This window comes from Oncorhynchus clarkii, chromosome 29, assembly GCF_045791955.1.
Source record: "Oncorhynchus clarkii lewisi isolate Uvic-CL-2024 chromosome 29, UVic_Ocla_1.0, whole genome shotgun sequence".
Taxonomy (NCBI): domain Eukaryota; kingdom Metazoa; phylum Chordata; class Actinopteri; order Salmoniformes; family Salmonidae; genus Oncorhynchus; species Oncorhynchus clarkii.
In genome coordinates, this window is record NC_092175.1 from 33,526,703 (window position 1) to 33,542,343 (window position 15,641).

At 40.7% G+C, this 15,641-nt stretch overlaps 1 protein-coding gene across 3 annotated transcripts in view; it reads left to right on the top strand.

Moving 5' to 3' along the window:
- Positions 1-3,215: 3,215 nt before the first annotated feature.
- LOC139388292 (neurexin 2a) overlaps positions 3,216-15,641 on the top strand; it is a 284,104-nt gene continuing 271,678 nt past the window's right edge. For 2 of the 3 annotated variants that reach the window (XM_071134880.1, XM_071134881.1), the window contains exon 1: positions 3,216-4,172. In XM_071134880.1, coding sequence (XP_070990981.1) covers positions 3,452-4,172 — 721 coding nt within the window. In that variant the 5' untranslated portion in view covers positions 3,216-3,451. Of the gene's footprint in view, positions 4,173-15,121; positions 15,143-15,641 lie in introns of all 3 variants that reach the window. The other variant, XM_071134879.1, reaches the window with a different exon arrangement.

Below are 15,641 nucleotides of genomic sequence, written 5' to 3' on the forward strand. Positions count from 1 at the left end.
TAAGGCAATTAGCTTCTTTGATTCTGCAGTTGCTTTCCTGGAGGCAGACATACACTGATTTGTCTGAAAAGACATGCAGTCTTTAGCACTTTCTGGTTTGGTTGATGAGAGAGGTGAATAGAACTGTTTTTAATCAAGATGATTTGATTCAGTTTATTAGATGGAGCGGTGAGGGGAACTTGGAACTACGGCATCACGCTGGCTTATTGACTATAATTGTGTTAATTGAAAGTGGGTATTTTTTTATTATATTAAAGGATCAATCTGCAGTTCCTGCATCCATTGTTGCACTTAGAAATGATTGATATGTACCCATTGATTATTGAAAAATATAGTGTATAAATGCCTTATGAGCTTAGTTCAACTGCCGTACCCTATCAGAACCCCAAATATAGTTGTTTGTATGTTTGTAAACAAAGTAAATGTAAACAAACACTAAATAGCTTCAAAACATGGTTAACTTTACATTTCATATTATGGATGGTGAGTCATATTTCTATGAACTTGAGAGTGTTTGCATTGGTTCAGCCCCAACCTTTAGCTTTTTACTGAAGTAATAGGGAAAACAGGTTATTATTGTGTGTATTGTTGTTCTCAACAATTGTTTTCATGTTGATATTGTCATTTTGGTGCATACATGAAAGGGGAATGTTTCACCTTCCTCTTATATCTATTTGTATCTATCTATTAGCAGATAACTGACGGGACTTGACTGTTATTCTCATTTATGCAAGAGAATTGCTGTTGGAATTTACATTCAAGGACACAGAAGCACTGGAAAGTGACAACAGCAGGGCCATCCTGATGAAGCTAATCTGAGAGCACTGTACATTTGAGACTTTCTCCCTTATGTCACCCAGTGTTTCTGACGTTTGAGAAAAGTTACAGCACACAATGGTAATCTTGCTAAAAATACATTTCATATTTGATTAGATGCACCAAAATGAACACAGCAATCTGCTTTCTCTCCCCTCTTTCGCTGTCTCTCTCATATCTCTCTCTCGCTCTTTCTCTCTCTCCGTCAACATAGTGATATCAACGAAGCTTCCAAACCCAAACCCAAACCCTATGTGATCGAGAAGCCCAGAGTCTCATCCTACCCTCCAAGCCTCCATTGCTCTCTAACTAAAGCAACCTTTTCTCCCGTGCCTCTCTGGGTTCTCTTCTGTGTCTGCCAGGGGACTAATAAATAATGCATTGCAATAGTCTCTCTCTCTCTCTCTCTCTCTCTCTCTCTCTCTCTCTCTCTCTCTCTCTCTCTCTCTCTCTCTCTCTCTCTCTCTCTCTCTCTCTCTCTCTCTCTCTCTCTCTCTCTCTCTCTCTCTCTCTCTCTCTCTCTCTCTCTCTCTCTCTCTCTCTCTCTCTCTCTCTCTCTCTCTCTCTCTCTCTCTCTCTCTCTCTCTCTCTCTCTTTCATGTGTCATATTTTAATCATTTGTTTTAATGTCATTATTTAATTATTTGATTTGCATAGCTTCAGAACATAAAAAAACATACATTTATATAATAACATGGATTATTATATACTCAACAAAATATAAACGCAAAATGCAACAATTTCAAAGATTTTACTGAGTTACAGTTCATATGAGGAAATCAGTCAATTTAAATAAATTCATTAGGTCCCAATCTATGGTTTTCACATGACTGGGAATACAGATATGCATCTATTGGTCACAGATACCTTAAAAAAAAATGGGCGTCACAATGGGCCTCAGGATCTCATCACGGTATTTCTGTCCATTCAAATTGCCATAGATAAAATGCAATTGTGTACATTGTCCATAGCGTATGCCTGCTCATGCCATAACCCCACCGCCACCTTGTGGCACTGTGTTCACAACAGTGACATCAGGAAACCGCTCGCCCACATGACGCCATACACATGGTCTGCGGTTCTGAGGCCGGTTGGAAGTACTGTCAAATTTTCTAGGTGGTTTATGGTAGAGAAATGAACATGCAATTATCCCTCAACAGCTCTGGTGGACATTCCTGCCATGCCAATTGCACACTTCCTCAAACTTGCACCATCTGTGGCATTGTGTTGTGTGACAAAAATAATAATTTTGGTGGCCTTTTATTGTCCCCAGCACAAGGTGCACCTGTGTGATGATCATGCTGTTTAATCAACTTCTTGATATGCCACACCTGTTACTGAGAAATGCTCAGTAACAGGGATGTAAACAAATTTGTGCACAACATTTCAGAGAAATCAGCTTTTTGTGCGTGTGGAACATTTCTGGGATCTTTTATTTCAGCTCATGAAACATGGGACCAACACTTTACATGTTGGGTTTATATTTCTGTTCAGTGTAAAATGATAAAGCTTCAATTTTTATAATGTATTACGTTATGTCATTATTTTGGTTATATGATTACGCAACTTCAGTAGATTAGAAAGCTCCAGCGGCAGGAGTTTTAATATGATGCTACGCTGTCAATGATCTTTTATTTCTCTCCAAATAACATAGTCTTCTTGTGTGTGTTCCAGAGCAATGGGACACTGAGGAAGATGGCGCTTGCACCTGTTTCTGCTTGGCTCTGTGCCTAGCTAACTCCTGGAGACTAGACTGGACTGGACTGCAGCTGGAAGGAGGCCAGGATATTTGGTTTATGAGGGAGGGGAAGAGGAACAGAGAACCTTGAATTAGTTTTGTATTTTTTCTGACCCAACTACCACACTTCAACATTCTGCAACAATCACCACTTCTCTTGGTTTTGTAAATGTACTAGTTCCTAGACTCCTAGACGTATGTTCTAGGTCCTAGATTCCTAAACCTAGGCTATATGCTAGTTCCTAGATTCCTAAACCTAGGCTATATGCTAGTTCCTAGATTCCTAAACCTAGGCTATGTGCTAGTTCCAAAATTCCCCAGTGTAGGCTACAGTATGTGCTAGTTCCTAGAGTCTTAAATGTTTATTGCTAGTACCTAGATTCTTAAATATTTAGTGCTAGTTCCTAGATTCTTAAATGTTTAGTGCTAGTACCTAGATTCTTAAATGTTTAGTGCTAGTTCCTAGATTCTTAAATGTTTAGTGCTAGTTCCTAGACTCTTAAATGTTTAGTGCTAGTTCCTAGATTCTTAAATGTTTAGTGCTAGTTCCTAGATTCTTAAATGTTTAGTGCTAGTTCCTAGACTCTTTAATGTTTAGTGCTAGTTCCTAGATTCCAAAACATATGGATTCTATGATATCACCAGAACGTTATGGTAGCCGCTTCTCTGGATAACAGGTGACACAATTCCCAATTTTTCCACTCAATGGAGAGGCTAAGAAGAGAATCAGGATAGAGAGGCAAAGCTAAAGAGAAGAATTTGAATCATATTATTGCTGTACACTTTAGGGAAAACACAACAACAGTGTAGACTGGAGATCATTTCGGCCTCTCTCCCAGCGGTAGTGGATTAAAAGCAACGAGACCTAGTTTGAGGGATTAGGGTCAGAAGTGGAAGATGATAAGCAGACAGGGGAGGTGTGAAGTTCGGGCCGTAGGGCCCCTGCTATTGACTGGGCTGCTGTTGACAGTCATGGCCACGGCCTTGGAGTACGAGGGAGTCCCTGGTCAGTGGGCACGGTACGGCCGCTGGGAAGCCAAGGCCACAGGCCAGCTGAGCTTCGCTCTGAAGACCAACATCAGCAAGGCCCTGGTGCTCTACCTGGACGACGGAGGGAACTGTGACTTCCTGGAGCTTCTGATCGCAGACGGCCGGCTGCATCTTCGCTTCACCATCCACTGTGCAGAGCCGGCCTCCCTGCACACGGAGACTCGTGTCAACGACCAGCGCTGGCACCGCGTGCTGCTCACCCGTAACTACAGAGAGACCAGCCTGGTGGTAGACAACGAGGACAAGGTGTCCGAGGTCAAGTCCAAGAGAAGTGAGATGGTGGTGGCCAGTGACCTTTACGTAGGCGGCATTTCTCCAGATGTTCGCCTATCTGCCCTTACGTCCAGCACCGTCAAATACGAGCCACCCTTCCAGGGCCTGATCACCAACCTAAAGCTGGGGGAGACCCTCCCCGTGCTCCTGGATGGCCAGGGTGTTCAGAATGATTTGGAATACCTGTGCATTAAACAGAACCCCTGCAGCAACAGAGGCCTCTGCTCCATCCACCAGGGAGAGGTCCTCTGTGACTGCACCGACACTGGATACAAGGGAAACTACTGCCATGAAGGTGAGCCAAATACAAAATGAGCTGAATGAGTTTTTGGAAAGGGCCTGTTTTTCCATTTGAATGCCTTAGCAGTAAAACTGATTGCTTTGTGAAGTTAAATGATGGTTTTTGAGGGATTCCTTCGGGGTTTACTTGTAATTCTGAGCCATTATCTGAACAGATTTTCATTTTAATAAATTATTTGTGGGAGAGTTGTGTTTATCTACATTTCAGCACAGCTTGATGCTCTGTTTCTGAATGCTTAGGGGGTTTGACTGAGATTGTTGGATAGGCGGTTGATTATGATGAGGTTTTGTCTGAGTTTAGCTAGGCCCACGTAACTCATTTGTGGATGACTGTTTCATGGCTAAAGGGAAATAAGCAAATCTACAAGCCTCCACCCAGACATTTTGTTCTACTGCTACCATTCTCATATACTGCAGGGTGGAAACCTCATGCTAGTAGAAGTCACCTACTGAGTGTAAGGGAATGTTTTCATAGAAATAAAAAGTTGACTTGTTCTGATCCTTTCAGAATGTCAATTAATATCATGTCATTTCATAATTGTGTTACCGTTCATCATTCTAAAACCATGCTGTTACCTGATACTAGATATCTGCTACCATAGGAACAGAATACTTTAGCTTATTGCAACATAATGACATTTCAACAATAGGCTGGATGCTCACCTCAGAGTGATCAATGCACCCAGGGCTAACTGGTTCCATGCCCAAGTATAACATGGCCATGGCTGTGATCCACTGCCTGCATCAGGTTTAGACCCTTCCCCCACTACCTCCACACTTCCCTTTGTGTTCTGATCCACAGAGGGCGGCTTCTGTGTGAGCTGATACTGCACCTTTTTTTATTTCTAAATAGAGACATACAGTACAATACCAATGTGGTGTCACACTTTGACTGCGTACAATATTTGTCACCTAGAATATAAAATCAGGCAAGCCAAAAGCTATGAGAGAGAGAGAGAGAGAGAAAGAGATAAAAGATAACAAGACATGATAAAAAAAAATATGACTTATAAGAAATGTACAAATAATACATTTGTGACTAACCCACTGGATTTGGTCTTCCGTAGCAAAATTTGAAATTGTGTTTTTTAGATTGGATAAAAGTTGAGACTCTGAGCTAGAAAATGCATACACTACAGTTGAGGAACAATGGGAAAGTAGTTCTGCTTTGAAAGTTAAGGAACTTGTAACCTCACTTTTGAGAAAATTGCCTTTGAATATTTTGTACACCTACTGGAGACCTCTTTTTTGTCTACACCCATTCAGCATCGTTCACACCCTCTTAAGCTTTAGCCCCACTGATCTCTTTAAGGGTTGGTTCGAGTATTCTGGCCTAACAACAGCAGTCAAGCACCCAAGCTAACTGGCTAGCTAGCTTGATAGCTACTTTCAGACACAAATGAGAGAACCGCTCACTATGACCATTTTACTCACCCTAACAGAGCTGGTTAGGCTGGCAACAATTTACCCTTTTTTGCCAACATTTACTGACACCGGACATATTCAACGGGTTTGAGCATTCGGAAATTTATCAGTTACTCTGCACTCTGGCACACTCAGATGAGAGTGCTCTGAAATCGGAGTAGATAGCGAATGTACCAGTTACGCCTATCAACAGTTGTCGCAGTGACATCATTAACATTCTATTGAAACGGTTACTTGCATAGTGGAGTCTTTTGTTAAGACATGTTGCTAGCTAACTAAACAATGAACCATAATCCCAACTCATAATGTTACTGCCCTTCATGAATCTGCAGGTAGCTAACCAACCAGGTGCAATGTTAGCTAGCTATCAAACATTAGGCTATAAATAGAAAAGCAAATGGCTCTGAGATACGAATAATATTACTACACAGATCATACACGTAACGTTAGCTAGCGATCCAACCAGCTAATGTTAACTAGCTAGCTAACAGTACACTTAACTTGAAATGAAAACGACTTTCTGACAAAATTAGAAACGTGTAATATCTGAAAATGTAGCTAGCTAGACTATCTTACCTGTATACATGGATGGACGCTTCTCCCTCTCTCACGGATGCCATGGTTGCCATTAGTTTGAAGACGTAATCCGGAGACAGGTGTTTTCTCCATCTCCTTAGCTATCATACTCCAATTCCACTGATTTCAAAACAGTTCTCCAGAAAGTGGAGAGAAACACTTATGCAGTTCTACTATCGCAATATATTTGTTTAAATGCTGCTTTAGAGACGATTACCTACACATACTGACCAGCTCAAATAGACAGAAGCGTGCTAAATGGCAGACCAATCTGAACTCCTCTCTCTGCATGTCCAGCCCACTCATTATCTCAGCCAATCATGGCTAGCGGGAAGGTTGCTGACTGGAAGGTTGTGGTTAAACCAATTAGGCTCGTAATTTGACAATTTTATTCATATTTACAGATGGCATACAAGTTTTTTTAGGCACAGGAAAGTTCACATGTTCCAGAAGGTATTTCTGCCAAAAAACATATTTAGATGTTTTTTAAAGTAGGACATACTCCTAGTTTCCTGAAACGAGTCACATATAGTTACAGTTGAAGTCAGAAGTTTACATACACCTACACCACTTTATTTTAAGAATGTGAAATGTCAGAATAATAGTAGAGAGAATTATGTATCTTTTATTTCTTTCATCACATTCACAGTAGGTCAGAAGTTTACATAGACTAAATTAGTATTTGGTAGCATTGTTTTTAAATTGTTTCACTTGGGTCAAACGTTTCGGGTAGCCTTCCACAAGCTTCCCACAATAAGTTGGATGAATTTTGGCCCATTCCTCCTGACAGCTGGTGTAACTGAGCCAGGTTTGTAGGCCTCCTTGCTCGCACACGCTTTTTCAGTTCTGCCCACACATTTTCTATAGGATTGAGGTCAGGACTTTGTGATGGCCACTCCAATAACTTGACTTTGTTGTCCTTAAACCATTTTTCATTCCTCATGAGGCCATCTATTTTGTAAAGTGCACCAGTCCCTCCTGCAGCAAAGCACCCCCACAACATGATGCTGCCACCCCCGTGCTTCACGGTTGAGATGGTGTTCTTCGGCTTATAAGCCTCCCCCTTTTTCCTCTAAACTGGCCAAACAGTTCTATTTTTGTTTCATCAAACCAGAAGACATTTTTCCAAAAAGTATGATCTTTGTCCCCATGTGTAGTTGCAAACCGTTGTCTGGCTTTTTTATGGCGGTTTTGGAGCAGTGGCTTCTTCCTTGCTGATCGGCCTGTCGGGTTATGTTGATGTAGAATTGATTTTACTGTGGACATAGATACTTTTGTACCCGTGTACCCATTTCCTCCAGCATCTTCACAATGATGTCAATTAGCCTATCAGAAGCTTTTGAAGCCATTACATCATTTTCTGGAATGTTCCAAGCTGTTTAAAGGCACAGTCGACTTAGTGTATGTAAACTTCGGACCCACTGGAATTGTGAAATAATATGTCTGTAAACAATTGTTGGAAAAATGACTTGTCATGCACAAAGTAGATGTCCTAACCGACTTGCCAAAACTATAGTTTGTTAACAAGCAATTTGTGGAGTGGTTGTAAAACAAGTTTTAATGACTCCAACCTTAGTGTATGTAAACTTCTGACTTTAACTGTATCTGCTGAATTCTGACAGAGCTTGAGCTTTGAAGGAGCAAAGATTTGGAATTTGTAGCCATTTCAAGACCATGCATCTGTCAAGAAATCACATGGCCACATGGTCATTACTGAGCCTCATTGGCCCAGTCATCTCTCTCAAGTGTATCTGGACTAACCTTTACCCTCAGAGCCAAGAGGAGGGTCAAAGTCGATTACAGCGCTCCTCACCAGAGAGGAGAATTAGGACAGCGACATAAATCAGACTGCTGTACGCACGTCTCCCTCTGACACACGCCTCATTTGCCAGCCAATCCAGGGAATGGGGATACACTCATGTACTCTGATGCAAAGACATGGAGAATCTGTAGGCCTGCTCTGCTCCCATTCAAATCAACTCATTCTGCTATCCATCCCTCTCTGATGCACTGCTGGCCTTGCCCTACTGACATTTGAAACCGTTTTGTGTCTCCTGACATGGAAGCTATGTAGGAAACTCTGTTTTATATTTTTTACAGTTCCTATTATTTAGTATTCATGCCCCTTGACTTATTCCACATTTTGTGTTATAGCCTGAATTCAAAATGTATTTATATATGGTTTTCTCAACCATCTACACACAATGCCCCATAATGACAAAGTGAAAACATGTTTTACAATTTTCCTCTCTCACATTTATTGAAAATAAAATACAGAAATACATTTTTTACATAAGTATTCACACCCCTGACTGAATACTTTGTAGAAGCACCTTTGGCAGCGTTTACAGCTTTGGGTCATTTTTGGGTATGTCTGTATCAGCTTTGAGTCGTTTTGGGTATGTCTGTATCAGCTTTGAGTCGTTTTGGGCATGTCTGTATCAGCTTTGAGTCGTTTTGGGTATGTCTGTATTAGCTTTGAGTCGTTTTGGGTATGTCTGTATTAGCTTTGAGTCGTTTTGGGCATGTCTGTATCAGCTTTGAGTCGTTTTGGGCATGTCTGTATCAGCTTTGCACATCTGGATTTTGGGATTTTCTCCTTTTCTTCCTTGCAGAGTTTCACAAGCTCTGTTAAGTTTGATGGGGAGCGGCGGTGAACAGCAATCTTTAAGCCTTTCCACAGATTTTCAATGGTTTTCAAGTCTGGGCTTTCGCTGTGCCACTAAAGGACTTTCACACACTTGTTCTGAAGCCAATCCAGCATTGTTTTGGCTGTATGCTCGGGGTCATTGTCCTGTTGGAATGTAAATCTTCGCCCCAGTCTAAGGTCGTTTGCACTCTGAAGCAGGCTCTCATCAAGGATTGGCCTGTATTTGGCTCCATTCATTGTTCCCTCTATCCTTACCAGTCTCCCAGTCCGTGCCGCTGAAAAGCATCCCCATAGCATGATGCTTCCACCACCATGCCTTATGGTAGGGATGGTGTTAGACGGGTGATGAGCTGTGCCTGGTTTTCTCTAAACATAGTGCTTTGCATTCAGGCCAAAGAGTTAATTTGTTGTCTCATCAGACCACATCATCTTTTGCCTAATGCTCTGTCTGTCACGTGCCTATTTGCAAACTCCATTTGTGATGTCATTTGCCTTTTTCTCAGGAGTGGCTTCCATCTGGACACTCTCCCATAAAGTTCAGATTGGTGAAAAGCTGTAGAGACTGTTGTCCTTTTGGCAGGTTCTCCCTTCTCAGTCAAGTAACTCTGTAGTTCTGTTAGAGTGGTCATTGGGTTCTTGGTCACCTATCTGACCAAGGTCCTTCTTGCCCGGTTTGGTTAGACGGCCAGCTCTAGGCAGTTTGGCTAGTTCCATATATTTTCTATTTCCCAATGATGGAGACCACTGTGCTCTTGGAAACTTTCAACACTATAGAAGTTGCTTTATACCCTTCCCCAGATATGCGCCTCATCACAGTTCTCTCAGAGATCTACGGACAGTTCTTTGGACTTCATGGTATAGTTTCTGCTCTGACAAGTACTCTCAACTCTGGGATCTTCTATAGACATTTGTTTCATTAAAAATAAATCATGTCCAAACAACTGAATTGGCCACAAGTGGACTCCAATGAAGTTGTATTGACATCTCAAGGATGATCAAAGGAAATTGGATGCACCTGAGCTCAGTTTGGAGTGCCATAGCAAAGGGGTGTGAATACTTACATATTTCTGTTTCATTTTTTTTTATTTATCTAAAAACATGTTTTCACTTTGTCATTATGGGGTATTGTATGTAAATAGTGAGAGAGAAATCTATTTAATCAATTTTGAATTCAGGCTGTAGCACAACAAAATGTGGAATATGTCAAGGAGTATGAATACTTTCTGAAGGCACTGTATATTATGAGTAGGGGTCTGAGTTTTACACGGATGTAGTATGCACACACTGTTGCTGTTATAGAGGTTACCTGACAGAGCCAATCTTCGGCACTGCAGTCTGAATTGTAGAGAGCAGACATCAGTAGAATACATCATTATGAGGTGTATAAGATGGTTAACAAGTGAACTGTTACCCCAAGGATTAACTTGAAGGGATTTGGAATGTATTGTGTCTTCAAGTAATGTAGTTGGTTGTCCTCACATGGGACACCATTAATGTTGGGCATTGTCCTCACACCAGATGTTTTTTTTTGTCATAGAGTAGCATTTATTGTTATGTAGCACTTTTATTTTAAAATAGTTATGACAGCAACTTAAACCCATGTCCTGTCTTGCTCTCGCCCGACTGTTCTTAGAGACATGGTTGAGGAAAAAGCAAGCTCTCGAGAAAAGCTTTCCTAGTTCAAACACATATGTGGGTATGTGTATAGCATTCATCTCATCTCAGCTCTTCGGTGTGTCTCAGAAGTCACTTTGAGTTGAATATGTTATCTGTGTCGACACATTGGGTATTGTGTTTGCTCAAGGTCATTCAGTATTAGATACTGTCTTTGTCTGCCTGCAGGAGATGAATCTAAATGTCAATTTTCATTTCAATAAAAAAGCAATTTATTGGAGCATGGAAGGGTTGATTTTACAACCAACAAAGATGACCGAGTTGTTAGTTGTTATAGCCCGACTCCTCTATGGAAAAATGTGTTCAGTATACGCACAGACCAGGGTGGTGGGTTTGATTAGTTGAATAAACTCCTATTTTAAAAAGTTTTCTGGATATTTTTGTGCCATGTAGCATTGATCAAAGTGTCCAACCAAATCCCATGTTTTTGATTTATTCCAATATGGTTGAACGGCATAGAAACAGCTCACCAGGGGTCACTGATTGGCATACACATTGTCTCTAGTAGTTGATGCGAGACACCCATCCAAACAAATCACTACTCACAAACCTTTGTCCCTCGTTTCTATCAACTTTGATGGGCCTTCCTCTTTTTTAAATGTTAAGAAATCAATAACACAAGTAACGTCTGACAAGGTATTGGCCCAGCTTGAACCCTACATTTGGAACACTTGTAGCTGCCTTCAAGCTCTTTCAAATGTTCTTCTAGCCATAATGAGTTTCACAGTGACAGAGAAATTGCTTGTTAACGTTAAATTGCCTCTGGCAGTTTAAGCTATAACTGGCATTCAACTCCATCGTGGCCTTTACTATTGTGCCAAGTTTCAAGCCAAAGTAAACAAGTGAAGATTAAAAGATATACGGACCTCTCCATATATTTCTTCAACATTTGCCTGGTTGGGTCTGTTGGTTATGTTCAACCCTATATTTTCCATTAACTCAGTGTATCTCACTTCTTGTCACGCTTCCACCACCGTCATATGTTGAATTTATTCTGCCAACTCTCACTATTCCATAAAGCTGCGTACTGTATTTCACTTCTATGAGCTGCACACATCAATTGGATTACAATTAGAAAGCAGGACTAATGCCTCTGTCTGTCTCATTGTGTGAAGGCTTTGACGGAACACAAAGCCCTGTTGTCCTTTAAGGAATCTGGATTCTAGCCCTAGAATTTTGTTTAGCTGAGTCATAGGGCTTTCATTTGCTCAGGACTTAATCATTCTAGCTATTTATGGATTTGTTTTTTCAGAACAGAAGACTGGAAGCATTAGTTGGACCACATTCAGTGGAGGTTATTTATCAGAAACCTTGTAACTGAGTTATCAGTTTGTCATATCTATTTTCTGGATGAATGAAAGTTAAGCTCTGGACTGATACATGTGGAGTATCAGGATCTTTAAAGGTTACATTGAATCTCGAAGTCACTTGTGATCCTGTAACTCTGTAGTTTAGTCTCACCAATATTAGTCATTTTGACTCATATAAGATGTTGCCATAATGTTGAGGCAGATCAGTCATTGTGCTGGGACATCAACTCACCTGTATCTGAACTCTCATCATTAGGACCCTGTGCACTCTCATGATTTATAGTGACAGTTGGCCGTGCTCCGTAATATGCTCACACACAGAGACGTTGTCTTTTCACTGTTTGGAAAACAGTATATACAATGTGGCCTGATTCTCTCTGAATATTTCCTTCTTCCTTTCAAGTGAGATTACACAGCCACATTTATTCATTTTTTATCTATCACAATTTGGGGAAATTGAATTTACCTTCCTCAAGTAGTAGTGAATGAAAATGAATTTCTCTCTGAATACATTTCATTTTCCCATTCAATCCAATCCGTTGGTCTTTAAACCAGTAAGTGATGTTGGCATTCATATAGCCTCTTTAAGGGCTAGCATCATAGATTCCTTTGAGCCCCAGGATCTTGACACAATGCATTGCTCTCAGCCTCTTTCCCCTCATTATCACGATGGCATCGCAGTCTCCAACAAGGAAGTGGAACTGTGACTCACTCATCACCAAGGCAAAGCACTGCCTTGACTCCCACCTTCCCTCCTCTGACAACATCCGCCCCGCAGACACTTATTGCTTGGCAATCTGGGGCTTTCCGTGCTTCATTACACACTAGGTCTGGGTGAGGCTGTGTGTTGCCGTCAGTAGGTTCCTGTCGTCACAGGGGAATTGAGTTGATGTGGTCTCGGATCTCTGTGGCAACTACTTCAGAGGCATTGCTAATCAACTACCAGGGGTGAATGGTGGTAAAAGTAATGTGGAATTTAAACTGTTGGGCCTCTTCCAAACCTTTGAGAGACTGTATCAGGTTTCCACTCTCCTGCCGTTATTTATTTATTTCATCATTTCTTCCATTAATGTTCCCGCAGATAACTTTATGTTGGGACCTTATAACTTACAATATTTCCCCAAAGTGTGTGTGTGTGTGTGTGTGTGTGTGTGTGTGTGTGTGTGTGTGTGTGTGTGTGTGTGTGTGTGTGTGTGTGTGTGTGTGCGCATTGTGAGTCAGTGTCGGTGCATCTTTAACTCTGTTGGCTTGTAATTTGTCTGTACTTGTAATCGTTTAATGATACAGTATATCGGTATGCAATGATATGGCATTTATAGGCTTGACTGGGTGAATCATATGTAACATACCTAGAAGTGTAACCTTCCTAGAAGACCATATCCTGTTCTCATAATGTAGATTGTCTCATGTAAATGTGCCTCATCGAAAGCATAGATATCCAATATAACCTTCATGTAGGAATGAGCTATGAGGGATCCTCTGATAAAACTGCTTTAGTACAGCAGTGTCAGCCTTTATTACAGTACATATGGGGTAAAATGCTATGTGCTAGTATTTTAAAGAGATGCCTATTGCCCACTAAATGTATGTGTTGAGTATCAGGATCATTATATTGTATAGATTAGAACGGTCTATGGAGAGGCCTACTGTATGTGTTAAAGTTAGAGAGGCATACTGTATGTGTTATAATTAGAGAGGCCTACTGTATGTGTTGTAATTAGAGAGGCCTACTGTATGTGTTGTAATTAGAGGCCTACTGTATGTGTTGTAATTAGAGAGGCCTACTGTATGTGTTGTAATTAGAGGTACAGAGAGTTACTGCATGTGTTGTAATTAGAGGTACAGAGTGCTACTGTATGTGTTGTAATTAGAGGCCTACTGTATGTGTTGTAATTACAGAGGCTTACTGTATGTGTTGTAATTACAGAGTCCTACTGTATGTGTTGTAATTACAGAGTCCTACTGAATGTCTTGTAATTAGAGACCTGTGTGTGTTGTTAGTAGAGAGGTCTACTGTGTGTATTGTAATTAGAGACGCCTACTGTAGGTGTTGCAATTAGAGAGGCCTACTGTATGTGTTGTAATTAGAAGTCTACTGTATGTGTTGTAATTAGAGAGGCCTACTGTATGTGTTGTAATTACAGAGTCCTACTCTATGTGTTGTAATTAGAGAGGTCTACTGTATGTGTTGTAATTAGAGAGGCTTACTGTATGTGTTGTAATTAGAGAGGCCTACTGTATGTGTTGTAATTACAGAGTCCTACTGTGTTGTAATTAGAGGCCTACTGTACATGTTGTAATTACAGAGTCCTACTGTATGTGTTGTAATTAGAGGCCGACACTGTGTTGTAATTACAGAGGCTTACTGTATGTGTTGTAATAACAGAGGCCTACTGTATGTGTTGTAATTAGAGGCCGACACTGTGTTGTAATTACAGAGGCCTACTGTATGTGTTATAATAACAGAGAACTACTGCATGTGTTGTAATTAGAGAGGTCTACTGTATGTGTTGTAATTAGATAGGCCTACTGTATGTGTTGTAATAACAGAGGCCTACTGTATGTGGTGTAATTAGAGAGGCCTACTGTATGTGTTGCAATTAGAGAGGCCTACTGTAGGTGTTGCAATTAGAGAGGCCTACTGTATGTGTTGTAATTAGAGAGGTCTACTGTATGTGTTGTAATTAGAGAGGCTTACTGTATGTGTTGTAATTAGAGAGGCCTACTGTATGTGTTGTAATTACAGAGTCCTACTGTGTTGTAATTAGAGGCCTACTGTACATGTTGTAATTACAGAGTCCTACTGTATGTGTTGTAATTAGAGGCCGACACTGTGTTGTAATTAGAGGCCTGCACTGTGTTGTAATTAGAGGCCTGCTGTGTGTGTTGTAATTATAGGCCTACTGTATGTGTTGTAATTAGAGGCCTACTGAATGTGTTGTATATAGAGAGGACTACTGTATGTGTAGTAATTAGAGAGGCCTACTGTATGTGTTGTAATTAGAGATGGGCCTACTGTATGTGTTGTAATTAGAGAGGCCTACTGTATGTGTTGTAATTAGAGAGGCCTACTGTATGTGTTGTAATAACAGAGGCCTACTGTATGTGTTTTAGTTAAAGGTCGCAATTGTAAATGCGAACTTGTTCTCAACTTGCCTACCTGGTTAAATAAAGGTGAAATAAATAAATAAAATAAACCCAGAAGAATTAGCATTAACTGTTTGGTGCAGCTCTTTATTCATTTATAGATTGTGAATGTGCTTCAGTCACCAATACTAATGATTCTCTGTCTTCTCTGATTCCATACAGTTATCCAGAAAGCAGTAGAAGGTAAGACCATTTTTCTTTAGTTTGTTTTTTTCTGCTACTATGAGGTGAACAAACTACAGTGTTATTTTGGGTGGTTTGCACTGCAACACACCTTGACTTACTTGACTATCATCATCTTTCTAGAATATCTCCGGTGTGCTGCATAATGTGCTTGGAGGCTGCTTTTTCCTGGGCCATTTTTCATGGCATCTATGTCCAGTAACTTTGCCCTGACTTTGGATTTAGCTGTCTATTAACGTTTGAAGAGCAAACGGCTATCTTTAACCCAACAGTTAATTGTCTGAAATTGGGTTTGCGTTTCTTTTTTGATATAGTGATTTTCTCTGTGAGACTTGCAGACTCACACAGACACACACACAGTAGGGATGTCATCATCTCAGTGATCAGTGCTGCGCTTTGTGCTAACTGTAGCTACCATCTAAAATAACTCAGCTATTAAGATGGTTGATTACCAAGCCATTGACATCAAGGCAGTACATCACACTGTCAAAAGATTGGC